At 38.1% G+C, this 26,775-nt stretch overlaps 1 protein-coding gene across 5 annotated transcripts in view; it reads right to left on the bottom strand.

Moving 5' to 3' along the window:
* Window positions 1-26,775, bottom strand: part of LOC131039422 (protein SWEETIE) — a 326,474-nt gene that overhangs the window by 141,317 nt on the left and 158,382 nt on the right. For all 5 annotated transcript variants that reach the window (XM_057972185.2, XM_057972184.2, XM_057972183.2 and 2 more), the window contains exons 13-15: window positions 21,824-21,927; window positions 18,554-18,686; window positions 18,302-18,411 (exon numbers count right to left, since the gene is read on the bottom strand). In XM_057972185.2, coding sequence (XP_057828168.2) covers window positions 18,302-18,411; window positions 18,554-18,686; window positions 21,824-21,927 — 347 coding nt within the window. The remainder of the gene's footprint in view (window positions 1-18,301; window positions 18,412-18,553; window positions 18,687-21,823; window positions 21,928-26,775) is intronic.

A 26,775-nucleotide genomic window follows, 5' to 3' on the forward strand; every position in this document is an offset into this window, starting at 1 on the left:
TTCCTTAGGGCCCGGTTTTGCTCTTGTTGCTAATTGTGTCTTGCTTGGTGAGTGAATGTCATCTTTGAAGGTCTGAGTTAGGTCGAGTTGGTGAGTGATGAAGTCTGGAATGTCATCCTAATCTTCAAATGTCCTGAAATTTGGCTGTCTGGAATGTCATCCTGATCCTGAAATTTAACTAAGTCTAGAAAACTGAAGAATCCTCCAAAAACTAGATTTTGCATTATAACTCCTGGAGGTCCAAAACCACTCTCAAACATCCTGACAGTATATATGGAATATAACTTAAAGTATAAGAAAGAAGAAAGATATAAGGAAATGTCACTTATATTTAAATGTTATATTCCATACATGAATCCTGACTTAGAGACCAAAATGTCAAATTTCGCTCCTAACCCTTCCAAAGGGTCCAAAGCGAATTTTGCTCCTGACCCTTCCAAAGGGTTCAGAGCGAAATTCTCCATAAGACATTCTAGTTTGACCCAAACTTAGAACTAACTCATTCCCAAGCATTATTGAGGGCAAAACACTTGTTTGGATGAAGAAATGTGAGAAATGAAATCAAGATTTGAGCCCAAATGTGAATTTCGCTCCTGACCCTTCCAAAGGGTCCAAAGCGAAATTCTCCCTAGACACCTTTTTTCTCCTTGTTTGCACTGGAAACCTTGATTCCTTGGGCATAGTAAGGGCAAATTGGCATATTCTTGCCTTAGGAAGTGATTTGAGATGTTTGAAAGTGTGGATTTTGTCTAAAGCATGAATTTCGCTCCTGACCCTTCTAAAGGGTCCAGAGCGAAATTCACCTTTTCCTCTATTTTGCTCTTTCATATGGCCATGTTTTGGATTTTGAGGCATAGTTGAGGAGACTTGGATGCATGTTTGCCTTGGAGAGGGGGTTTAAGACTACAAAGTGATGGAAATTAGCCTAGAGGAAGAATTTTGCTCCTAACCCTTCCAAAGGGTCCAGAGCGAAATCTTCCATTTGACCTTCTATTTTGCCTAAAATGATGAATAGAGTTTGAAAGGACCTTGAAATTGATCAAGTTTGAGAGAGAATTGGATAAATCAAGATTTTCGCTCCTGGCCCTTCCAAAGGGTCCAGAGCGAAAATCCTCATAAACCCTCATTTCCTTCCTAATTTTAGCTAAGTGTTGGTCTCTAAGGCATGTATGGAAGTGTTTGACATGTTTTTTGCCTAAGGGAATGACTAGAGGTGGAGGAAATGGAGGATTTTAGCCTAAAAATTGAATTTCGCTCCTGACCCTTCCAAAGGGTCCAAAGCGAAATTCTTGAAAACACTCATTTTCCCCTTAGACAAGATCAGGACCTTGGTGGAGATGCAAGAAGAATGGTCTATTTTTGCCTCCCAAAGAGGATTGGAGTTGGAAGAATCAAGAATCAAGCTCAAAACATGATTTTCGCTCCTGACCCTTCCAAAGGGTCCAGAGCGAAAATCTACCTAGCCCTCATTTTCTTCCTTGATTGATCAAATTTTAATATCCAAGGCATGTTGAAAGGAAAAATGGACATGTTTTTGCCTTTGGGAATGTTTGAAAGTGATGAAAGGTGGAGATTTTGTCCTAGAAATGGAAATTCGCTCCTGACCCTTCCAAAGGGTCCAAAGCGAAATTCCCCAAAACCACTCTTTTCCCTCAATTTTATGCCAAGTCTAGGGTGGTTCAAGATGAATTAGGATTGGGAGTGTCCTTAGGTGTGACTTTGACTTGCCAGTGATTATCAAATTTGAAGGAATTGAGCCAAATCATGAATTTCGCTCCTGACCCTTCCAGAGGGTCCAGAGCGAAATTCCTAAAAACACCTATTTTCCTTGCAAATCAACTCAAGTTTTTGGTTTTTATGACATGGATGGAAGTGAGAAGGTGTGTCCTTGCCTTTTGAAGTTGATAGAGGTTGAAAGAATGAGGAAATAAGCTCAAAACAAGATTTTCGCTCCTGACCCTTCCAAAGGGTCCAGAGCGAAAATCCTAAAACACATCCTATCCTCCAGATTTGTGTCAAGACAAACCTTGATCAAGGTGAAATGGGCTTGGAGATACCCCCAGGCATGCCTTTGAATGGCTTGTGGTCGCCAATGATGAAGATTTTTGAGCTTAGACTAGAATTTCGCTCCTGACCCTTCCAAAGGGTCCAAGGCGAAATCCCTTATAGGTCCTGTCCCTGGCCATGGTTTTTAGCGAAAATCTCCTTTTTAGCCATTTTGAGGTCAAGCAAGTGTTGTCAAGTTGAGAGAAGGATTCAAATGGAGAATCAAGTAATAACAAAGTGGAAGAAATGGAGTTGAGTGAGGGAAAACAAGCAAAGAGAGAAATTCGCTCCTGACCCTTCCAAAAAGGTCCAGGGCGAAATTCTCCAAATCAACCATTTTCTCCTTGAGTGAAGCTAAACTTTGATACCTATGGCATGGTTGAAGGTGGAGTGAGGTATTCTTGCCTTGTAGGGTGAATTGAGGTAAAGGAAGTGTAAGATCAAGCCTAAAACTTGAATTTCGCTCCTGACCCTTCCAAAGGGTCCAGAGCGAAATTCTCAAAATGTCATTTTTCCTTCAAGTTTGTGCTAGTCCAGGATGGTGATCAAGGCGAATTGGACTTGAAGATGGCCATAGGCATGTGTTTCAATAGGTTTTGAGTCCAAGAGGTAAGGATTTTGAGCTAAAGAGTGAATTTCGCTCCTGACCCTTCCAAAGGGTCCAGAGCGAAATTCCCAATTTCACCTAAATTGCTCATGATGAAGATCAGGAGATGATTTCCCAAGCCTTGGTGGAGAGAAGATTAGTGTATTCCTGCCTTGGAAGACATTTCAGAGTGGAGGAGTGATTGAACTTGAGCCTAAACTAGAATTTCGCTCTTGACCCTTCCAGAGGGTCCAGAGCGAAATCCTTTGAAGCTCCTATTTTTCACCCTGTTTGAGCTAGGCAAAAGGGCTAGTTGTGAGATAATGATGAAATGAGGTCTAAATTGGCCAGGAATGCAAAAATCGCTCCTGACCCTTCCAAAGGGTTCAAGGCGAAATTCTTATAGGGCCCGTCCCTGGGAAGGATTTTGAGCAAACTTTATTTTGAAGTCTTCTTGTTGATGATTTAAGGTGGAAAATGCTTTGTTGAAATGAACATGTCATATGTACTTAATCACCTTTTGGTTTATTTTGCAGATGGAGAAAACCAGGCCAGGGCAAGGACGACCACTTCCAGTCCAGCATCATCAAGGACGACCAATTCTAGTCCATCATCGTCAAGGACGTTCCACAAGAAAAAGGGAAGACTGAAGGTGTTCAAGGAATTGCCAGCTACCTCCAGAACCTTCACTTCGCCATACTAAGGGACCACAAGATGACACTAAAAGGCATTGCCAGCATTTCAAGGAAGGGCACACCATCCATCCATCACGTCAAAGACAGAGGAGAATCAAATAAGGTCAGTGCAAGGGTCCGTTGAAGAAGTAGATAGTCTTAGAAGAGTTGATCAAAGTTAGCTTCTCAGCATCATCAAATTCAACATCAACCAAGTTACAAGTGTCAGACAAGGTGGTATCCCAGTCATCATTCCTCCTGTTGGATTGGTCCAACTTAGCGTGTCCAGATTCAATGTACCTGACTCATCGGGGACAGCACAAACTTCGAGGCACCTACCCCTGCTTCCTATTGGTCCTCACCCTTGGAATGTAATTTTCTAATTGGCTAAGGAAGTTTGTTGTAACAAACCCTAATTAGGGTTTGTATCTTGCAATCCTAGCCATTGATTCTAAATCAATAAGAGTTGTCTATTTGTAAAGGGTTTCTCTATATAAGCCCTGGCTCCTCATTTGTAAAGGTTAATAGTGGGTTGATAGAGAGTAGCTAGTTAATAGTTAATAGTTGGTTGATAGAGAATAGATAATAGTGAATAGTAAGTATTAGGAAATAGTTAGAGTAGAGTAGAAAGAGAAGGCAAAGATTGTTGCCAAGATGTTGTTGTAAAGGACTTGTATACTTCATTGAAGAAATGGTGAATTCTATGGGTCGATTCAACAATTTGCATGGTCTCTATACTTCTCAAATTTGATTTCATGTTATTAGATGAGTGGAAGAAATGTGTATGATCGATGGTGAAATATGTATATCCATACTACTAGCAGTTTGTTGATTGTAGACTTGCCTTGTGTAGTCAACTGGAATCATTCAGCTTAAGCTTAACTTCAATTGCCGCTTTTTCATTGATATGCATCAGTCTGATGGTATCCATGCTTGTAGCGGTGATCTGAACATCATAAAGCTTTCCTCAGAAGATCGCACTAACCTTGTGGAGATGGTCCTGGGATGTCAAAGCAAGACTTAGTTAGAATTCATCAAAGGTCATTCATTGCTCTTACATTCTTAGTATTAGAAATAGATCCCGTTTCAACCCTTCTCCTTTTTCCTTTTCTTCAAAATCTAGGACCAGTAAAATCTCACGCTCCAGCAATATCCAAAGCAAATCAGACGTTCAGGTCGTCGAATGTAAGTCCCCTTGTGATTCCAGCAAAATCACATTATACCACGAGAAGCTTATCCACACAAAGAGAACCTACATACAAGAACCTTGGAGTTGCCTGGATTGATCCTTCGGCAAAATCTTCAGCTGTCGGGAAACTTTGTTCAAGAGAGGATAAGGCACCTTTAGGTATTTTATTCTGTGTTCGTATGTGTACAAAAGACACATCAACAGGTAGAAAGCCCATGAGCTCAATGGCCCAGTAGGGGTTTGAACCTTGGTGGCTACCTCACCAATGGAGATTTTCTACCACAACACTAAACGATCAAAGACATATTTCATATATGTAGATATAGATATATGATTTTTAATTTATAATTGATATAGTTAATTTTTGCTCAAACAAAGGCATACAATTCATTATGTGAACAATATATCTAAAGTGCTCCATGAAATAAATCTGAATGACAACAAACAAGCTTACATAGTTGTAATAAAAGAGCCTCCAACACACAATTAGTAAAATTTGTCTCTACCTAAAATAGTAGTTGCAAGCTAGGTATTGCCAAAACCAATGGCTTGCTAATCTTTTACTTCAAGTAAACAAATGCCTTTTGTTGAATTCTACCACATATAAAAGACTTACCAATTGCCATCAAGGAATATAAAGCATTGCAACTATGGAATATGATTTGATAGGCTTTCTCAAATATTGAACTACCCCTAGAAAACTCCTTGCCTCAATCACAATGAAAGTCTTGGATCACTTCAGCTTCCACTTTTACTAAACTCCTAATGATTGTTGGATCTCTGTCTGATAAATTTTGATCTCAATTACTTCATAGACTTGGCTAATCTTTGATTTCAGACTTAGACAACTATTTGGTGTATTTGGTGACTGCCCTTTTAAAAAGTTAAATGAATATTTGCCTATGTAATCAGCAATATGAATATAAACAACAAAAATCTATTTTCTACAATTCATGGGTTAAACTCCTTGTCTCAATCACAATGAAAGTCTTGGATCACTTCAAAATGGCTTCCACTTTTACTAAATTCCTAGCAATAGTTGGATCTTTGTCTGATAGATTTTGATCTCAGCTACTTCATAGACTTCGCTGATACCCCTAGAAAACCCCTTGCCTCAATCACAATGAAAGTCTTGGATCACTTCAAAATGGCTTCCACTTTTACTAAATTCCTAACAATAGTTGGATCTCAGTCTGATAAATTTTGATCTTCGCTACTTCATAGACTTAGCTAATCTTTGATCTCGGACTTAGACAACTATTTCGTGTATTTGGTGACTGCCCTTTTAAAAAGTTAAATGAATATTTGCCTATGTAATCAACAACATGAATATAAACAACAAAATCTATTTTCTACAATTCATGGATTAAACTCTATTTTATTTACTCTCAATATCTCTATGCTATGGAAATACCCTTAAGTTTTAAAAAAAAAAGTAGGTTGTGTCTATGTTTCTACAAATTTTTACGATTTTTTAAAATCCAATTTCTTACCCATTTTTTCAGAAAATCTTATGCTTTTGGTTTGCCGATTTTTTCCCCAATTGATTTTTGTTACTATGATAAAAAGCATTGTAATTGTGGAATATGATTTGATAAGCTTTCTAAAATACTGAAGTAACCCTACAAAACTCCTTGCCTCAATCACAATGGAATTCTTGGATCACTTCAAAATGACTTTTACTTTTACTATTTGTCTGTTAACTTTTGATCTCAGTTACTTCATAGACTTAGTTAATACTTAGACAACTATTTGGTGTATTTGGTGACTGCCCTCTTAAAAAGTTAACTAATTATTTGCCTATGTAATCAGTAATATGAATATAAACAACAAAAAATTATTTTCTACAATTCACAGGTTAAACTCTTTTATTTGAGCTTTATATCTCTATGCTATGTAAATGCCCTGAAATTACTTTAAAAAATGGTTTTTGTCTCTTTTTCTACAATTTTTAATGTTTTTTTTTAAATCCAAATTTTTGCCGATTTTTTCGAAAAATCTTATACTTTTGGTTTGCCGATTTTTTCACTAAATGATTTTTGCTACTATGATTAAAACAACCTAAATCTTGAACAATGCATTGTTAGTTGTGTTTTCACCTTCACTAAATATAATGTCCCCATTTATATGCCATCCTATTCTGAGCATTAGCCAATTTTTAGAGTTTTTCGTAGGTTTCCAAATGCGCTGGGAGGGTTCCAATGTCTTAAATGAGCTAAGTTCTTAGTTTCAGTAGGTTTCAATAGCAATTTCTATTTATAGTAAGTGCTTGCATGGCACCAATCCTTCTGGGTTTTTCTAGGATCGTTCTCTTTGATCTTCATCGAACACTTGCTAATTATAGTAAATCTTGTGTGGTACCAATCTTTCTTGGTTATTTTGGGTTTGCTCTCTTTGGTCTTTGGAGAACACTTTTATTTATAGTGAGTGGTTGCATGCCAAAATCTTTTTGGGTTTGTTCTCTTTGGTCTTTGGAGAATAATGCTATTTACAGTAAGAGCTAGCAAGGCACCAATCTTTCTAATCTTTTTTGGGTTTCTTCTCTTTGGTCCTTGGAGAACACGACTATTTATAATAAATAGTTACATGGCACCAATCTTTCTTGGTTTTTTTGGGTTTGTTCTCTTAGGTTCTCAAAGAACGTTGTTATTTAATATTTATAGTATGTGGTTGTGTTGGCATTAGTTATCATCTATCAACTTCAGTTGGTACTGGCATGTTCGATTCCCAATTATCAATGCCTAGTGAGTTTTCATAAGGTGATTGAAATTATTTTAATATTTTATAATTTTCGCATGTGTGATCAAAAAGTGACTTTTAATTTATAACTTAAGTGATAGATGTTTTTATAAAGTTGCCTTAAAAGGGGACGCCTAGGCAAGGGGGTCACAAAAAGTGATTTAAAGTTATTTTGACAGACTCTTGAGCGAAAATATTATATTTTGAATTTGTGTCACCCTAATCTTTACGAATGTTTTTATAAAGTTGCTAGTTGTTGATTTTCAAATCGAGTTTTCAAAGTTTGGTCATAAGGGTTTGGTAAGAATGAAGATTTACGAAGTATTTTGATTTGGCTGTTCAGTTTTTGATATGTTTAATAACTTTTTGGAGTGTTGTTCGAGTTTCAAACGGTTTGGAGACATTTTTCCAATGTTGGCTGTAATATTCCAGCTACACTGAGAAGTACCTTTTTGCACATATGTAAAGAAAGAATCATTTCTCACTTATGGGTATTGGAACTGTGGATTTCCTACACATGGGCGATGGATTTGCTTATGTTATGTGAACTTATTGGTGGAGATTTGATTTTCTACAGATATCACCCATCTTTGTAGGTAGTGCCAATATTGGGAGAGGCGCATGGGAGTTTGTGAAGGGTTTAATCTGCATTTGTGGTCTGCAAATAATGTTGTTCTGAGGAATCTAGGGCTTATAATCAGGTTTGGAAAGGTTCCCAACAGTTTGTGGTCATTGGTAGTGATTATCAACAAATCATGTGAATCTCCTTGCATGATTTGGGCGCCCAGGTTGCTGTAGCAAATTGCTCAGTGGTATTTTCAAAAGTTGGGAAGGTTAAAATAAACATTGGGATCACTCCTCAAGTCTGCGAGTTTATTTGGTGATGAAAGATTGCTGGAGTAGGTTTGAAATTCCTTGCATAGACCTTGTAGAGAGCAAGATATAGGCCCCAAGCTATCATGTGTGTTGCTGGTAACTAATGATCAGTCAAATCAGCATTCTACAGGTCTGCAATATCTATATTTAATCTACTTTGATGTTATGTGATGTGATGTAATGCAGTAATGGATATCTTGGTGATTCTATGTACTTGTTATTTTGTTACGTTATATATTGAACGATTCTAAACATTATTGCAATGAGAATATGAATGAAATCTGTAAACACTAAAGATCAATCAGCAAACAGTGTATTATCCTTTCCCTATGATAAGTCCCATCAACAAACAGCTTTCAAAAAAAACTGGGATACATTACAATGGTATCAAAGCAAGTCTTTTCACTTTGAGAAGCTTAGAGGATAAGAACATGATTCTAAAAAACAAAGGGTTACTTAAAGGCACACACATTTACTTGATGAAGATTTGACCTTCAATCAACAAGAACAACAAACGAAAGAATGGGAGAAAGTGAAGACAGCAAAAAAAAGAGGGAAGGTGGACATGGTTGAAGAACAGGAAAGCCAAATTAGCGATCGTTTTCCAAACAAGAAATAGGGAAAAGGGGCTCCACAGGAATACTTACATGTTGTAAGTTGGAATTGCAAAGGATATCCTTGGAGAAGAGGACATGGATTGGGGCCCATAGCAAAAGGAAAAGATATTATCATTCTTACAAAAACACATGAGCATGATGGCTGCAAACTTCTAGATTTCAAAGGATTTAAGAAAGTTTCAGTTTGGAACAAAGGGACTGAAATGGACAAAGGTCATGGGGGAGTTACAATGCTAATAGATTAGAAGGGGCAGGAAATTGTAAAAGTTGAAAATGAAGACACTAATAAACAATACATATGGCTGCAAATAATAGAGAATGGGGTAACTTTTAGATTGGCCGCTTGCTACTTTGGTTTGAAAAATTCAAAGTTTTGTAAGAAGAAAAATTTTGACAACAAAGACCCTTATGCCTCACTCAAAAAAAGATATCTCTATTTTCAGCACACTTGCAGACATAGTGTTAATGGGTGACTTTAATGGAAGGACAACTAATAATTAGTCCCTTCAGTTGAGCAGTGAAGAAAGAGGGGAAAACAATCCTTTATGGTTGGAGGAAGGTGAGGGTCAATATTGGGAAAGAACTTTTCAAGATGGTAATGGCAGCGTGACTCAGTTCGGAGCAGAACTGCTTGGCCTTTGTAGTTTGTTTGGCATGATCCATATTGGGATGAATTTATTTTTTACTACAGTGTTGTTCTAACTTCATTTAAGGAGGTATGTATGGATAATGGTATTGAAGAAGTTGATTTTGAGAAGGTCAATCTTAGAAACAAATCATATTTGTTATTGCATGGAGCCAATCTTGAGCAAAGGCCTAGTGACTTGTTTAATTGGGTCTACAACTTACTGTCGAAAATGGTAATAGAGAGGGACATGAAACTTGGGACAACTTTAGAGGTAATGCTCATAGGTATGACAAAGGTCTGACTTTGGTATTCATCATAGCAGTAGCTCACTTTCTTTGCATGAACATGATTGGAAAAATTAATTCTTGGTGTCAACTAGTAACCCATTGTTTGAGATGGGTGTTGATATGACATATGATAATCCACATTTTGAGTTGGATGATAGAACAACTCCTGCTTGTAGCATTTCTCTTGGTGAAAATAGCAAGGTATGGGATTCAGGAGAATATTCAAGACTTGAGTTGAAGTGTGGTTTTCAGGTTGGTGTTGATCTAAGATCACATTATGAGGTGATTAATGTAATGTCCCCATTTCTTAGGTCAGTATTTTTTGCAGAGGCTAGCCAAAAAATTAGACCCAAAAAAAAATCAGACCAGCATATGTGATCCAGGGGTGGATCACTACCATTAATTACCCTCCTGGAAGACCACCAGATATGAAAAGTAGAAATAAGGAGATACATGAAGATTACAATTGGAGTGAAATGACACTAGGAAGCATCATCATTCCTTACTACATGAGGAATTGGAAGGTAGCTTGGGTATACAATTTGATGATTTCAATTTAGAGTTATTTCCTTGCTAGTACTCACCTTGAGTTGCATCATTCTTGCATGAAGTTTTGTCTTGAGTGTTGGTGTTGGTCAACAAATGGGGCATTTCCAAAAAAAATTACTTGATAAGTTTCTGCATGGGATGTGATAAATCATGTTGACTTCAACATCTTTGACATTAAGAAGTTGTCAAAATGTGGTTTTGCAGTTGCTGGAAATTTTAATATAGCAACAAGGAAAGGCGGTTTCAAGTTTCTTACTTAGGAAGCTTTGGAGAAAGAAGGACCTAAACATGACATCTACATGATTGACAATCCATCCTTTGGATTGGGTGATGTTTTGTCTTATACAAATCTTTCTTTGGGATTGGTTGTGAAGTCAACAATTACTCCTTGAACCTTAATTGTTGATGCTTTCATGGATGCATTACAACAGATTACAAAAAGAGTCACAAACTTCCATGATGTGGATTATGTTTTGGATTGCCCTTGGAGATATGATGTGTACCTTTCAAGGTATTATGGAGATCATTCTTGTTTGGGTATCTATGCTTGGGATCCTCAACAATGATTGATAGAGCTTATTGGGAATGGTAGGAATGATCTTTGGAGGGATAAGGATCAATATTTCAGAATTAACAATGTTGTTCATTTCCTTACCAGCCGTTTTGTGATTCCATTTGCTTATCTTTAAATGGATTGAAGAGAGATTTTAAGTAGAGATTGGAGCAATGAAAGAATGGTCCCTCTTAGGAGTGTTCTTTGGCAAAGAATCGATCAGATTTTCAGTCTTGAGGTTGTTGTATGGTTGCAGGACAATCACCTCTCATTAAGGTTTGCCTTCATCCAAGGGAATTGGCACTTTTTTCTTTGTCAAGGAAAAATAGGTTTTTGGTTGGAGATTGTTTGGAAGTGTTTCCCAGCCACTTCTAAGATATCTTGGTGTGCAATACAACACTCATCTTACATGCTTATACTGGAAAAATCCATTGGTACTGCTGTTATCCTTTGTAGAGAGGACAAAAATCAGATTGCACTTCGCTGATTTCAATTTTGAACAGCAATGATTATTTGTTTCTTCAAACTTCCCAAACTTAGAGAGTTCATCTTATAAAGGTTTGTGATGTAAACTTTAGTAGTTTACTCATGATGTTAGCCCAAGATAGCAAACTTCCGCATGCTTTGATTCTTCATTCAGAGACTCTTAGAGTTGAAATAATGAGAGTTCTTCTGGACACAGTTCAGTTATCTTTTGCTTTCACCTCGGTGAGTGATGATCACTGCAAATATTTCATGGTGAAGTATGCATATCTTCAGATGATGCCTTGTTGATTGCAATGGGTTGGGTGCATTGGTGTATTTGGAATTGTCCCTTTGACACTTGAAGATTGAGTATCGATGATATGTTTACAGTTTGTGACCGGAGAGTCATCCCCTAATTGGCAAGTTTCAAAGTTGGTTTTGCTGAAACCTTCTATACCAGTCATGCGACAATGATTGATCTGCTTCAGTTTTGGAAAATCATGAGGGGAGATGTTGAGATTTATGATTTATAGTTGAGCAGATTTTCTTTTCCATTGCCCAAGATCGAGTCTCGTACTACAATTGTAGATATGGACTTCACTAGGATGCCTTAGTAGGATACATTTCAGCCCTTTCAAGTATTTCAGATTGGATTTTGATGATGACTACTCTTTGGGGTTCTAGGAGACGAGAATGCAGTCTGAGGATGATGAATTTATAGTTATGATCAAAGTGGCGCAGCATCAACATGGTGATTCCTTTCTAAGCTTGACTTGGGACCCTAGGATCATACTTGGTTTCAGTTTGGATCAATCTGATGATTTTTGGGGTGTGACGGCATTGCTTAAGGACAAGCAATCTTAAAGAAGGGAGGGTTGTAATGTCCCCATTTTTATGCCATCTTGTTCTACACACATTAGCCAATTTCAGGGTTTTCTAAGGTTTCCTGATGCACTAGGAGGGTTCTAGTGTTCTTCGTGAGCTCGATTCTCAGTTTCAATGGATTTCAACAACATTTGCTATTTATAGTAAGTGCTTGCATAACACCAATCCTATTGGGTTTTTGAGGGTTTGTTCTCTTTGGTCTTTGAAGAACACTGCTATTTATAATAATTGGTTGCATGGCTCCAATATTTCTAGGTTTTTCTTGATTTGTTGTCTTTTGTCTTTGGTCTCCGAAGAACAATTTTATTTATAGTAAGTGCTCATTCCACCAATCTTTCTAGGTTTGTTCTCTTTGAACTTCAGAGAACACTACTATTTATAGTAAGTGCTTCCATGGCACTAATCTTTTTTTGTTGTTTTTGGTTTATTTTCTTTGGTCCTTAAAGAGAAATGCTATTTATAGTAAGTGGTTGCTCGGCACCAATCTTTTTGGGATTTTTATAGGGTTCGTTCTCTTTTATTCTTGAAGAACATTGCTATTTATAGTAAGTGCTCATATCGGCATTAGTTATCATCTATTAGCTTCAATTGAATCTGGCATGTTTGACTCTATTTTTAGTGCCTTAAAGAATTTTCTTAAGGTGATCGAAATCATTTTAATATTTTATGATTTTCACTTAAGAGACCAAAAAGTGACTTTTAATTTATAACTTAAGTGATGAATGTTTTTATAAAGTTGCCTCAAAAGGGGACGGCTAGGCAAGGGGGTGACATAAAGTGATTTAAAACATATTTTGAGAGACTTTTGGGGGGAAAATATTATATTTTCAGTGTGTTGCCCTTACCTTTCCCTCCAACTCTATAAATTAGAGTTTTGGCTCGCATTCTATCATTATGCTTGTGCACACATAACAAGATATTGTTGGAATGAACTTGGACAATTATTCTTGGATTGTTGAGGACAAAAACCCTCTTTAGTTAGCCTAGTTTCGTGTAATCTCCCCACTTCTCTAGTTGATATCCAAATGCTTAAACTCACCTATCACCCATCTCCACGGGTGAAGTTCAGTGTTGGGAGATGATTGATTAGCCAAAGGGGACAATTAATTAGACATATTTTGCTTTGGTAAGCCATTAATAATAAAACTTTATAATTTTATGTTAAAAAGTTACTTTTTCTAAATTTAGAAAAATTTAATAAAAGTGACTTATAAGTTACTTTATTTTTTTTAATAAATGACTATATATTAAAGTCCCTTGCACACATCCCTAGGAGAGTTAATAATTAAAAGGTGGTACGTTTTTCATGAAGACCCCTTTTTAAGTTGGCGCCACTTTCTAGAGAGGAAAGATTATATTGGAATCTTATTTTGATGCCTTTAGGGGTTCGACTTGGGAGATGAAGGCATAAGTGTGGTTTTGGATTCATTATTGAGCATTCTTTGGCGATCATTTTACTTCATTTTTCTCTGCAACAATCTACCATTGCAGATACAGCAGATTGGAGGCCCAATTAAGGACGAAAACCCTTGGTTCAGGCAGGTTGGACAATACACCAGCCAATATTCATACTTCAGCATTCAGAAAAGACAAGTTTCAGACAAATTGAGGATCGATTTATGCAGATTTGTGGATCAGAATTGCAAGATAGACAGGGAAGATCGGATCTGGGCATTTGGAGTGGTTTTAACAGCAAGAAATAGAACTTTTATGCTAGCCATACTGTTTCCTATGTCAGCCGTACCACATTTCATGCCTGGGAAACCATAGAAAATAAACTGGAGGGTTTTACTTCTGGTTTTTTGTGCGAATTTCATTTTCAGCATTAGGAATAAAGAATAAAAATCATTCTTTCAGGTATATGAGGTCATTGGAGTGAGTTATGAGCAATTCAGTGGGGAAAATTGACCATTTTCAGTGAAGTCCCCTGGGAGCCTGAAGGAAATAGCAGCAGATTCATCTATTCATGCAAGATTTGTTTTTGATAATTATTATGTAGGAGAATAAACCTCATTGGAGCATTTAGGACACATTGGTAGCTCCTGTAGCAGCATCTGGATTCATTTAAGTCAATAAAGCAGCCCTCCAGGCAAGGTGTTGGACCCCTGGTAGGCCAACTTTGGCATACATTGTTGAATTCCACAATTTATTGGCATTTGTTATTTTCTGTTAGGAAATCAGTCAATCTGAAATATATTTCCAGACATTAGTTTATGTTTATCATTACCATTCAATTGCATTGTCTAAATTCCAAGGCATATATATATTGCAAAAACACAAAAAAACTAAATCAGATTGCTACATTCAGTAGTCAGCATCTTTCATTTCGGCAGTAAAAGATATACCCTAGCTAGTTGTTGATTTTCAGATTTGAGTTTTCAGAGTTAGGCTCAAAGTTTGGTGATAAGTATTTAGTAAGAATGAAGATTTATGAAGTACTTTCATTTGGAGATTTAGTGTTTGATAAGTTTAATGCCTTTTTGGAGGAGTGTTCAAGTTTCAAAGGGTTTGGAGACATTTTTCCAAAGCTGGCCATAACATTCCTACTACACAGAGAAGTACCTTTTTGCTCATATCTCAAGAACAAATCATTCCTTGCTTAAGGGTATTGAACATATGGATTTTTTACACCTGGGCGATGTATTTGCATATGTTATGTGAATTTATTGGTGAAAATTTGCTATTCTACAGAGATCGCCCAACCTTTTAGGTAGCACCCATATTGGGACAGGCACATGGGAGTTTGTGAAGGGTTTAATCTGGTCTGCAAATCACGTTCATTTGAGGCGTCTAGGGCTTATAATCAGATCTGAAAAGGTTCCCAACATCTTGTCATCAAGGGTAGTGATTATCATCAAATTAAATCTCCTTTCATGATTTGGGCACTCAGGTTGCTGTAGTGAATTGTTCGGTGGTATTTTCAGAAGTTGGGAAGGTCAAAATAAGTGTTGGGATCATTCCTCAAGTCTGCAAGTTTATTTGGTGATGAAATATTGTTGGAGTAGGTTTGAAATTCCTCCCATAGACTTTGTAGACAGCAAGTTATAGGCCCCAGGCTATTATGTGTGTTGCCAGTTACTAATGATCAGTCAAGTCAGCATTCTACAAGTCTGCAATATTAACATTTAATCTAATTTTGATGTAATATGATTTAATGAGATAATGGACGTCTTGGTGATTGCATGCACTTGTAAAATTCATTACATTATATGTTGAATGTTTCTAAACATCATTGCAATGAGAATATGAATGAAATCTGAAAACAATAAATAACAATCAGCAACAAACAGTGCATTATCCTTTCCTTATGATCGGTCGCATCAGCAAAACAACTTCCAAAAAAAAATCAAGGGTATACATTACACTAAATGAAAAACAGTATTGCAGTGAATCGTCATCTTTTCTTTTCTAGGAACCTTCATTTGCATTCTTTGTGTTTTGTTGCGCATGGTATGTTTTTCTTCCTTCATTTGAATTCTTGAATCTACAGTTACGTTCTATATGACCAAATTTCTTACAACAGTACCACTAATACTAGTTGCCTTCCTGCATTAAATCTACCTTTGTCTCTTGAGAAATCACGACCTCTGCTTTGTCCTCTTCATCTGGAATTAGAACCAAACCCCTGATATGAATTATCCCCCTTACTGCCCTGAGGAAAACTAGTACTTGATCTTTGATTATTATTTAGCTTTGCCTCTGACATAAGCACTCAATTTCCACCCATACACTTTACCTTCTCTTTGAAAGTAATGATATAATCATCTCTTCAACCTTTAAGTATCTGAATCTTGACACTTTTCTATAGTAATAGGCTAATAGCAATATGCATCCACCTGGGTGTAAAAGATCTCAAGGTCTTCTTAACAATCACATCATCTTTCATTGCCTCCCAATATGTTTGCATTTTATTCACTATTTCTGTCACACTAACACAATATTCTTCAACTTTTTCATTATCTTTCACTCTCAACTTCTTAACTTAGGGCTTGAAGTTTTACAACCCTTACCTAATATGTACCTTGATATGAACTTTCTAAAGTTATCCATGCTTCATTTGATGTCTTGCAACACATAACTCTTAGATAAGTACTTGGATCTATAGCACTCTGAATGTAGAAGAATGATTGCACATATTTCTTCTCCTCTTCTTTCTTTTCCAACTTGCCTTTGGCATTCAAAACATTCCAATCTTGCAGTTCAGCATACCAGTTTGCTCCTGTGTCCCATACTCCTTTTCATCATAATACCGTTTTCAACTAATCTCTCCAATAATCATAATTGTCACCTTTAAACTGTAGAACTGACATTTGTACCATTGTTTACTGCCATCATAGTTAACCAAACAAAGCTGAGATTTTCTCTCATATTATCAAGATCTCAAAAACTGGTGAAGGAGTTTTAGAATTTAATTATTTAACTTGTCTAGTGTAATTCTCATCTGCACTGATAAACACTTGCACTAATAAACCTTGCTTTGATACCACTATTAGAAAATTATGGGCCATCCTGAATAATCATCTTGAAAATTTATTTTATTCTTCCTTGAAAAAACTTCTGAATTTCATTGCAACCTTGAATATCTTCTGATTGTTTTCTTCTACAAATAATAATCACTTGGGCAATTTTTATGGTTTACAACTGCTTAAAATAATTGAAATAGAACATCTAAATTAAGAATCCTTCACGCAGTTCTCTAAGCTGCATGATAAAGCAGAAAAAAAGAATTAAGCTAGGTGTCTAACATCAGAAAATCAACCTCCAATTATCCTATATATAGCTGGTAAAAAATACTTAACATATCCTAAGAAAACTAGAACTAACTTCTGAAATAAGTGACTAATTTATAATAAAAAAATCCCCAAAAAGAAATTCCTAAAAATACTTTGGTCCAATTGTCCAGCAACTTTAGCAGCATACAACTTTATCAGAAAATGTTTGTTATGTCTGTCAGCAACTGTGAAAAATTCAGCAGGAGCAGTTCAACTTTGTCAATATCACTTCATCAGCATCTCTTGTCCAGCAATGTTATACTAATTTGGCATTGGATATTCCTACAGCACCATTGTATAAATGTAACCAATGATATGCAATAGACATGCAGTGGACACTTAAAATGTCTTGATGCAGTTTTTGACATTTTGTTAATGTGAAGCCACTAATTACTGTATTTTAAATAGAAATATAGCAAGTAATACTCCAAGATATATCATAACAAGATAAGCCATTAAAATTAAAAATCTCAAACAGCTGTAGAAATTCCCAAAATTCAAAACAATAAATAAAAAATAAAGAGGAACAGACATATATAAGTCGTTCAAGAGTAAATGGATTGTAGAGGCACCAAATGATGGAAAAGGATCACGGCTTTCCTGTCAAATTTTTAAACTCATAGAAGGCAATACACCTGTGCAGTTGTCTCCTTTCTGGGTTAATGGTATTGAAGCAACTTTTCAAGGATTTGGCTTCAAGTGCGAAAGCCAATGAGCTGGTCAGCAACCTCAAAAGGACCAAGAAAACAGATTTTGACATTTATGGACAAGAAGGATAGCCTTCCTACCACATTTTGCTTGGTTTCCTAACAGTGACAACAATATTTGATGAAAAACACACAAAATAATTACTGATTTATTATATAAAAAATGTAAAAAGATTAGAATGGCACTTAATTCACCACTTGTTCACCTTGGCCTATGCAAAACCCTATCTGCACCCACAATAAACCAGACAACATACCCAGACGAAGCTCAAAGCAGACCCACATCTAGGGGCTTATGTCAGTGAACCGGTAACTTAGTTATGGCCATAGTAGCAAGAAAAGCTACATTGACAGGTTTGGACTATTCCAAGGTGTTCCAGAAGCTCAAGAGATTAGCATATCCACCATATAACTTCTAGTGATTGGTAGTTCTTTGGGTCCAATTGGCCATAGGCACTCAAAGAGACAAGCTTATAAGCTATCTTGCCTTCAACTAATCAAACAGCCAAGGAGAATATTTTATACCCAAGATTCAGTACATAAAGAATAGATAGGAAAGTCAAAAAAGGATGAGATTTTAACCTAGCTCATAGGTATATGCCTCAAAATAGTTCTTAGTTGTTAAAAAACCTTTGACTCATCGAAGGTATTTTTTTTAAATTAGAGAAAACTTGTGACTGCTTGAAACAAAGCAATTAGGAAAGGATAGATGACGCAAAATAGCATACCATACTTCTGCCTCCAAATTTTCTTCCGCTTGTTTTAATCGGTGCTCAATATTGCCACCAAAATGAATAGTCCATAAAGCAAGAATGTCAAATTCCTGTTCTTCCAACTCCTGATCAAGGCATCACATATCTCTCCTCAAAAAACATTATCAAAATGAACAAGAACAAAAGAAAAGTAGCTAACAAGCAAATATTTATTTCAGTCAAACTTGCAATCAATAAAAGGTTAATTAAAAATATTTATTAAAGTACATCTTTTGACATAGATGAGATAACAGCAGCTAAAAGCATCCAGCCAGCTTCCTTTTCCACACCAGCTGACACAGGGTTTCGACTAGATTCCAGTAACAGCTTCTTAGATATTTCTAAGATAGCTAATGGCAGCCTACATCATATAAAGAAAGAATAATTAATCTAATGAAAGAGTAACTCAACATCGATGCACATGAATCAGAGACTTGATAGTCAATTTAATTAATTCTATCTTGAGAAAAACTTCTATATGCAAACAGTAATTTAAGAATTTAATTTGGAAAGGAGATGCTTAAGGACTTATGTAATACCTACCAGCCTTAATTATTTATTTAAAGCATCCCATATTTTCTAAGCTGCAACTTATTAATATCTTAGTATCGAAATGGCAAGTATATAACAAAAACTGCTAATTCAAACCCTTACTATACTTTTCATAACAATAATTGTTTGAATACCAGCCAAATAATCTATTTAAAGCATCCCATATTTTCTATGCTGCAACTTATTGAAATCTTAGCAGCAAGTATATAACAAAAGCTGCTAGTTCAAACCCTTAATATACCTTCCATAACAAAAAAATTATTTGAATACATATTTTGAAATTAATTCAAAATATTTATCAACATAATGCTTATCCCTATGATAGTTCAACAACTAACAGTTAGCTATTAGATCTGAACTCATTGAGCGATGATAAACATCTTTGCTTAAGAGAAGATATAAGAGAGAGCATGGACATACTGACAAATTAGTATTGTAAATTTGTAATGAAGATATAAGAGAGAGAATGGACATACTGACAAATTAGTATTGTAAATTTGTAACTACTTTTTGGGATAACCCATATTGTATATTCATGGATGAAAAGCCTCTGTTCTGAGCAAAAGACTATCATGCATGATAACTGATATTGTATATTCATGGATGAAAAGCCTCCATTCTGGGCAAAACACTATCATGGATGGGTTTATCGTTTATCCAAGAATTTTCCATTCAATATTCAAGTGAGCAAATCAACTAATGGCACATGGAGAAAGGAGGTTTCACGAGGGTTCAACAATAAAAAATGAAATTAAGGCTGTGAAAAAAGCAAAAATATCATATCCGTGAAAATGCAAGTATCATTCTACATGTTGCAAGAATGATAACACTTCTACCTGATTGGTTGTTGCCTATTAAAAACAAGGATAACTGTTCAAACCCAAAAAGTATCAAATGGATCTGTGGGTTTTCTATTAAGATCACAACATGGCAAAAATTAAAAAAATGATAATTTTGAGGAATATAGAAACTGAAAGGTTCAAATCAATGTTGTAGTTCATAATTATTTGCTTGTTATATTTTGTTAGTATTTTATCAGCTTCTGGGTTGTTCTTAGGCATTGGTTGTCACTGGTTTCAACGGTTGTCTTCTATATGACAACCGTCGAGGACATTAAATATGTTTCTCGTAGCCAAAGATGTTTGATCCTTGCTTGATCATATTAGGTCTACTTCTACGTAATGAACTTCATATGAATAAAGCTATTCATTTGTTACTCAATCTGGTATGCATTGTGTTTTACATTCATTTATGCAAGTATTAGCCTCATTAGATAAAGGATTGGCATTGTTGCCAATATGCAATTGGGTCAGATTCATACAGAGCTAAAGTCAGTCAATAAATATTGACAACTACACTGAAGACCAATGAAATTCATGCCATTAAACCTGAACAAAAGTAGGAAAAGATTAAAAGATAAATCGAGGGGAGGACCAAGAGATCTGCTGGAACAAATAATAAAGAAGAAGACTAACTGAAGAAAATCCTTCCGTACATTTCATCATCATAACCAAAATGAAAGTTGAAACTAAAGAAGAAGCCAAAGTCAAAGGTGACTCAAAGTTGTAGCCAAGAATGAAGACACAAGAATGCCCAACAAACTATGAAGATCCAAGAGCATATGGAGGAAGTGGGTCAAGGTTGCCAAGCAACTCCCGCTTCCTAAAGAAGCATGTGTTAAACTAGTACAAGAAGTTTGATTGGACGAAATAATTGAAATCACTAGAATTGATTGAGCCAGATCTAGATGAGCGAAGTTTTCATGGTCAAATGAAGTTCAAGGTCTTCTTGGCAGACAAAGAGCAAGAAGCATACAAAAGCTCTCCAAGGCATCGAAGATGTGCTAATGGAGGAACCCAAACCTAAGATACTAGGGCGAAGGGTTGGAGTGAAAAGAAGAGAACTTGAGAATGGTAGGTAGTGTCTCAATCACCTATGTCTCCAAAAGGGTCAAGGGTCTAGACATGTTCAGAAGTGCTCAAAGAGCAAAGGAATATCTCAATTCTCAACCCAAACTTCTTCCATAAAAGAATTCAAATTCTTGGATTGCTGCTCCTCCAACAATTCTAAATGTCAAAAGGCAAAAATTACTAAAGTTCAATGGAGATGGATTTCAAAACCTCATTAGACAATATAGAACAGGCATTATTATATGGACCATGAATGTGCAATAAACCATTGGCATTGTTTAAGATGTTTTCTAGCAACAGTATAAGGAACAGCTAATGATTGGTATTCAATGTTGTAGATGCTAGAAAAGTCATGTGGAACAGACTAAGGCATTTGAACTAGAGTTCAAACACTTGAGGGACAACAATGAGATTGTCACCAAAGTTTATCATACTCGATAGGGTAAGCACAAAAATGCGTTAACCTATAACACGGAGCTCAAAGAATTACTGTGCAGATTGGAGAAGGAACCAGTGATAGACTGAACAAGTGATGTTTCATTGAAGAGTTGATACTCTCATTGCAAACTAAGATGAAAATAGTACCTCCCTCATCATACAAGGATGCATGCAATTGGATGATGGACATAGGCAGTGAAAACAAGACATCCCCCCTCGAAGAAAAGCAAAGATGATTCTAATTCAAGCAATAATGAATTAGGATCAGTGCAAACTCTTCATAGAGAGATGTCAAGAATAATGAAAGAGCTTAAGGACACATTATATTTAGTAAATAACTTTGGTGTACTAACTGTAAAATAGAAGAAAAGCTCGATAACATTACCAACATGTTTATGAGGGGTTATCAACAAGTGATCATCAAAAGCGTTGTCAACCATTTATCTGCAGTCTTTTGTATAGCTCATTCATAATCTTTTGTGTGCAGTTCTTCATTATCAAACTTATAAAAGACTACCCATCCATTGGGGCAGATAAGTTTTGTTTAACCAGTTTGCATTGCCATACAATTGGCTAAAATGATATGGAAAAGCAATACCTTGTCGGGATACCAAGAGGCAATCTCGGTGATGCAGATACTAATGAAGCCAGCATTGCTGCTTGACCATGAAGACAGTCCAGTTCCGGTCTTAATCTCTCACCCTGCAAAAGAACCTGTTGCTGTCAGTGGCATATTTATTCAAATAAACAAGCATGAAAATAAGATAAGCCTATATTTAGTCTGGTGCTCACACTAAATAACTATCTACGCAGGATTAAAAAAACCAAAGTTTAGTATAGTTCTTGGTCATGTAAGCATAATCCACGGATGAAAACCAAAAAGATATTTGCACCATAAAATATATAGAGAATGAATGTTAGTAGCCTAAGTGGTTCAGGTGGTAGCATAGGGAACATCAATATACAATGTACAATACTAAAGCATCACAATTCATTAACATGGAACCAATAACGCACAACACAGTATACCCGAATAGATTTGTGTAACACAGGTGTATATCATATTCCTCTCCAAATCCCATGTCCCCACAATGTGCTACAAGTTTACAATATAAAGAGTTCGCGGTTGGTTAGGCCACCAACCGTCCGGCAACTAACTACCCGCAGAAACAACTTAATACTATTATTTTCTATTAAAGCATTAAAAAGCCTTATTTACTAATTAACTGGCTTACATCATCTCCCCCCAAAACTTGTTCGTCTTCCAAACGAACACTATAGCAATTGAACAAGAAATATCTACTTAGAGGGACAAGAGGACGTCCCTGTTCCCGTAGTGGTCCATTCTCGAAGTATCTTCAGGTCCCTCTCAGCAAGAAGTTGCTTCTCTCGAGTGGCTTTCAGAAGCCTGAGTGCATCCATTCGGTCCTTCTTAGAGGCAGCCAACTTCCATTCTGTTTCACGTCGCGTGGTTCTCTCTTGAATCATTTCTTGCTCCATAGCCTGGATCGTTTCTGTCAGCTCACTCTCTCGCTGAAGGGCTAAGGTATGGACTCCTTCCATTCTGTTTGCTTCCCAGGTCATCCTTTGGAGCTGTAAGAATGTAGCGCGGATGGTCTGTTCTATGGAAGTGAGAGCTCTCATCACTTTCTGATTACCTCCTGTATGTTCGCTAAGGATCCGTGGTATTCCCCATTCTGCTATTATTTCTGGAATTCCCGTGTCGGGCCAACCTTGGTTCCTAATTTTCTCTGAGAACTCCCTCTCGCAGCCTTCTATCATAAACGCCAGTAGTGCTTCCGCTGCTCTTACTATAGCAGGCATATCAGACCCTCGAGACTGATCTATCATCCTCCTCGTGGCTGCCCTCATTACTTCCAACTCAGAAAGAAAATTCTGCACAATTGGTTCCCACTCTTGGATTCCCTCTGCTGGTGCTAGTGAGGACGTACTGTGCCCTTTTCAGATTCCTTCAATCCTCTGGCTCTCCTGCTAATCAATCCCCAATGATGGTGAAGGAGGTGGAACCTCTATGTCCATCTGGAATCTTGCTAGCAGGTTGTCTGTTTCCTCAGTCCCCTTTCCTTTGTCTCCCTCTAGCTCTTCACCGTGTATTCCTCCTTCGGTATTTCCTACCTCCATGGTTGCAAGTGGATCAGTTATGGGTGCTACTACCAATGCAACAGCTCTAGCCGCTTCTACGCCCCTGGTTGTGCTTATATGGAGGGTGTGGGCCCCAGCGTGTCCCCGCAAGTCTACTAACTAAGATGGGGTTCCTGTGACTCCAGTTACCAAATGTGTCGTGATGGGAATCTGTGTTGGTTCGAAGAGTACCTTTTTCCTTACTCCCCATCCTGGTACGGCTGGTATGCCCTCCATACGGCTCTCTATCCCTACCTGCCGCGACCCTCCTATGTGTTCTCCTTCCTGTTCCATGCCCATTGGCTCCATCCTGAATTCTCCTTCATCTTCTTCTGAAGATGATATGTATGTTTCTTCTCCCCCTGTCTCTACCTCTTCCTCAGAATTGTTGTCTTCTTCTCCTCCATCTTCTAAGCTCCCTGCCAGTTCTTGCCTTGCTTTTTTCCTTGGTGTTGTCTCTGTGGTTACTGTAAAAGTGTCCAGGTGTAGCCAATAATACATGGCTGGCTTGTAGGGCTCCACCCGGCTTGAGGCCACAAATCCTCCTCTGTTTTCTAACGCCACTTGAGTTCTCAATGCTTCCAAGAAGAGGGCAATGAGGTGATGGGGCACGTACAGGGTCTTGTGTTTGAGGAGCATGGCTTCCTTCACACGGCTGGAAAGGACTCGGCCCTAGTTATAAATTTTGTCATTACTCAATCCGTGCATGAGGCATAGCATCCATATTGCAACATCGGATGCTCGGCTTGCTGCTGTTAACTTACTCTTTATGATATCCAAGACACATCTCCATTCTGGTGAGGTGAGATAAGATTTCTTCAGGCCCCTTCTATTGCTATTTTGCCATAAACTGTTCCATTGCTCTTCTGTGAGTGCGTCGCCGCAGATATGCTCCAGTAGCCACTTCTTTTCTTCTGTAGGCATTCTTGCTGATGGTTTCATAGCTGAATCGCCGCTACTGGGAATGCCGAAAACCTTGCTGAATTCTTTGGGTGCATAAGAAATCACCACTGTTTGTCCCAAATAGTCAATTACTGATCTATGTCTGTCCTGCTCATATCCATGGGCCATGGCACGCAGTATAGGCTCGAATTCTTTTAGGTTGAAGATGGGCATGAAAATGATTTTGTCAACTTCTGCTTGCTTCAATGAACTCTTTAGGAGGTGGTCCTCCTCATTGTTTTCCCACCAATTCCTGCACTCGCTTCCAATTACTCCTTCAAACGTGATATTCTCTACATTCACCTGTTCTGATGCCCTCTCTTGGCTTTTCTTGCTGGTTCCTGGCATGGCCATTGCTTGCTTGTTAGAAGTGCTAGCTTTGTAATTTATTTCATAACTTCCCCTTTTAGGGTTGCCATGACTCCCTTTCACCATCTTGTGCGTGTATGGTGATGTACCCGAGGGCTGTGAGCCTATACGTTGTGACTGAGGCTGAGGTGTTGTGTGCGCTGGTGGTTGCATGCTTTTTTTTCTAAGTGCCGCCCCCTTTGTGTTGCTGCTCCGTGTTGTGCCACTGGTGCTGTGTCCTACGCCCCAGCTCCCTCTTGTGCTGCATACACCTACCTTCGCCCTGCATACGCCCTCCTCCCTGCTGCGTACCTTGCCTTCCTCCCCGCGTCTGCCTTCCTCCCTGCCGCGTACGCCCTTCTCCCTGTGTACGCCTTCCTCCCCGCTGCGTACGCCTTCCTCCACGCCGCCGCGTATGCCCTTCTCCCCGCGTCTGCCTTCCTCCCCGCCGCGTACACCTTCCTTCACGCGTGCGCCTTCCTCCTCCCCGCGTACGCCTCCTTCCTCCATGCGTACGCCTTCTTCCCCGTGTCTACCTTCCTCCTCCACGCATACGCCTTCCTCCTCCACGCGTACGCTCCTCCTCCTGCCGCGTCCACTCCCCTTCGCTCCGCTGCGCTCTTGTGTCTCCTTGCTGCGTGCTCTCTCTTCCACCCTGCGTACGCCCAACCCGCGTACAATGTGTCTCTTGTGCGTGGCCTCCGCCTTCTTATATTTTTCTTTTGTTATTATTTTTAATGTTTTGGTTTTGTTTTTTGATATTTTGCCTTGGTCTTTTATTTTTAAATACTTCTGCCTTGATTTTTTTCTTATTCTTTTTCTCTCTCCCTCCTCCTCTCTCTTCATTTTTTCTTTGTGCCACTTTATTTCTGTTTGAAAATTGGCTATTTTATTTTTTTCTATCACCACCATTTTAATGGTCACCATATTAATGGCTATGGACTCCCTTTCTTTGTAGATCTTTAGTTTTGATCCATTTACTGGATCTTTGATGGGGCTATCATCCAGGTTGGACAATTTAATAGCTCCATTTTTTCCCACCCCCCCTTACCTTGTATGGCCCTAGCCATCGAAGTCTAAATTTACCTGGTCGGAGTTCATTCCGACCATTGTACTTGAGTACCAGTTGTCCTAGCGAGAACTTCATCCGCCTTAGATGTTTATCATGCCAAGCTTTCCTTCTGTTCTGAGCCACTTCTATGGCCCATTGGGCTATTAGGCGGCGCTCATCTAATTTTTGTAATGTCATAAGTCGTTCCTTTAGGCTTTCCTCATCCCCCCATCTGTTCTGCACTGCTATCCGCAAGGTTGGTACAGTGTATTCTACTGGCATTACTGCCTCCTGCCCATACATAAGCTGAAAGGGGGTGTGTGTAGTTGTCGCTTTGTACGTTGTCCGGTAGGCCCACAATACTGCTGGTAATCGCTCTTCCCAATCTCCTTGCTCTACTCCACACGTCTTGTAGAGAATAGATACTAGTACTTTGTTGGTGGACTCCGCTTGGCCATTCGCCCTAGGATAGTATGGACTAGACAATGTGTGGAAAATCTTGAATTCTGTTGTCATATTGCGTATCACTTGATTGACAAAGTGTACCCCCCTATCACTCGTGAGTTGCAGGGGTATCCCGAACCGGGTCACAATGTGTTCATAGAGGAACTTGGCGGTGCTCAAGGCTGTGTTGTCGAGTAAAGCTCTGGCTTCGGCCCACTTAGTGAGGTATTCTGTAGCCACCACAATGTAGTGGCATCTATGCACTTTGCTCGTCCTCATAGGTCCTACGAAATCCAATCCCCATCTTTCGAACAATTCCTGTGGTTGGGACGGGAACAGGGGCATGAAGTCTCGTTTGAGTGGCTTACCTGCCCTTTGGCACATGTCGCAGCTGGTCACCCATTCCCTCGCATCTGCATAAAGTGTAGGCCACCAGAGCCCTACTAACAAAATTTTCTGTGCCGTGGTATCTGGCCCCATATGTCCTCCGGCTAGTCCTTCGTGAGATTCTCTTAGGACTCCAGGAATTTCTTCCTCTAGGACACATCTTCGCAGGATACCGTCTAGACCTAGTTTATATAGGAGCCCGTGGATCAATTGGAACGTGGTACTTTTTAGTGCGA

The sequence above is a fragment of the Cryptomeria japonica genome, chromosome 10 (assembly GCF_030272615.1).
Source record: "Cryptomeria japonica chromosome 10, Sugi_1.0, whole genome shotgun sequence".
NCBI lineage: Eukaryota > Viridiplantae > Streptophyta > Pinopsida > Cupressales > Cupressaceae > Cryptomeria > Cryptomeria japonica.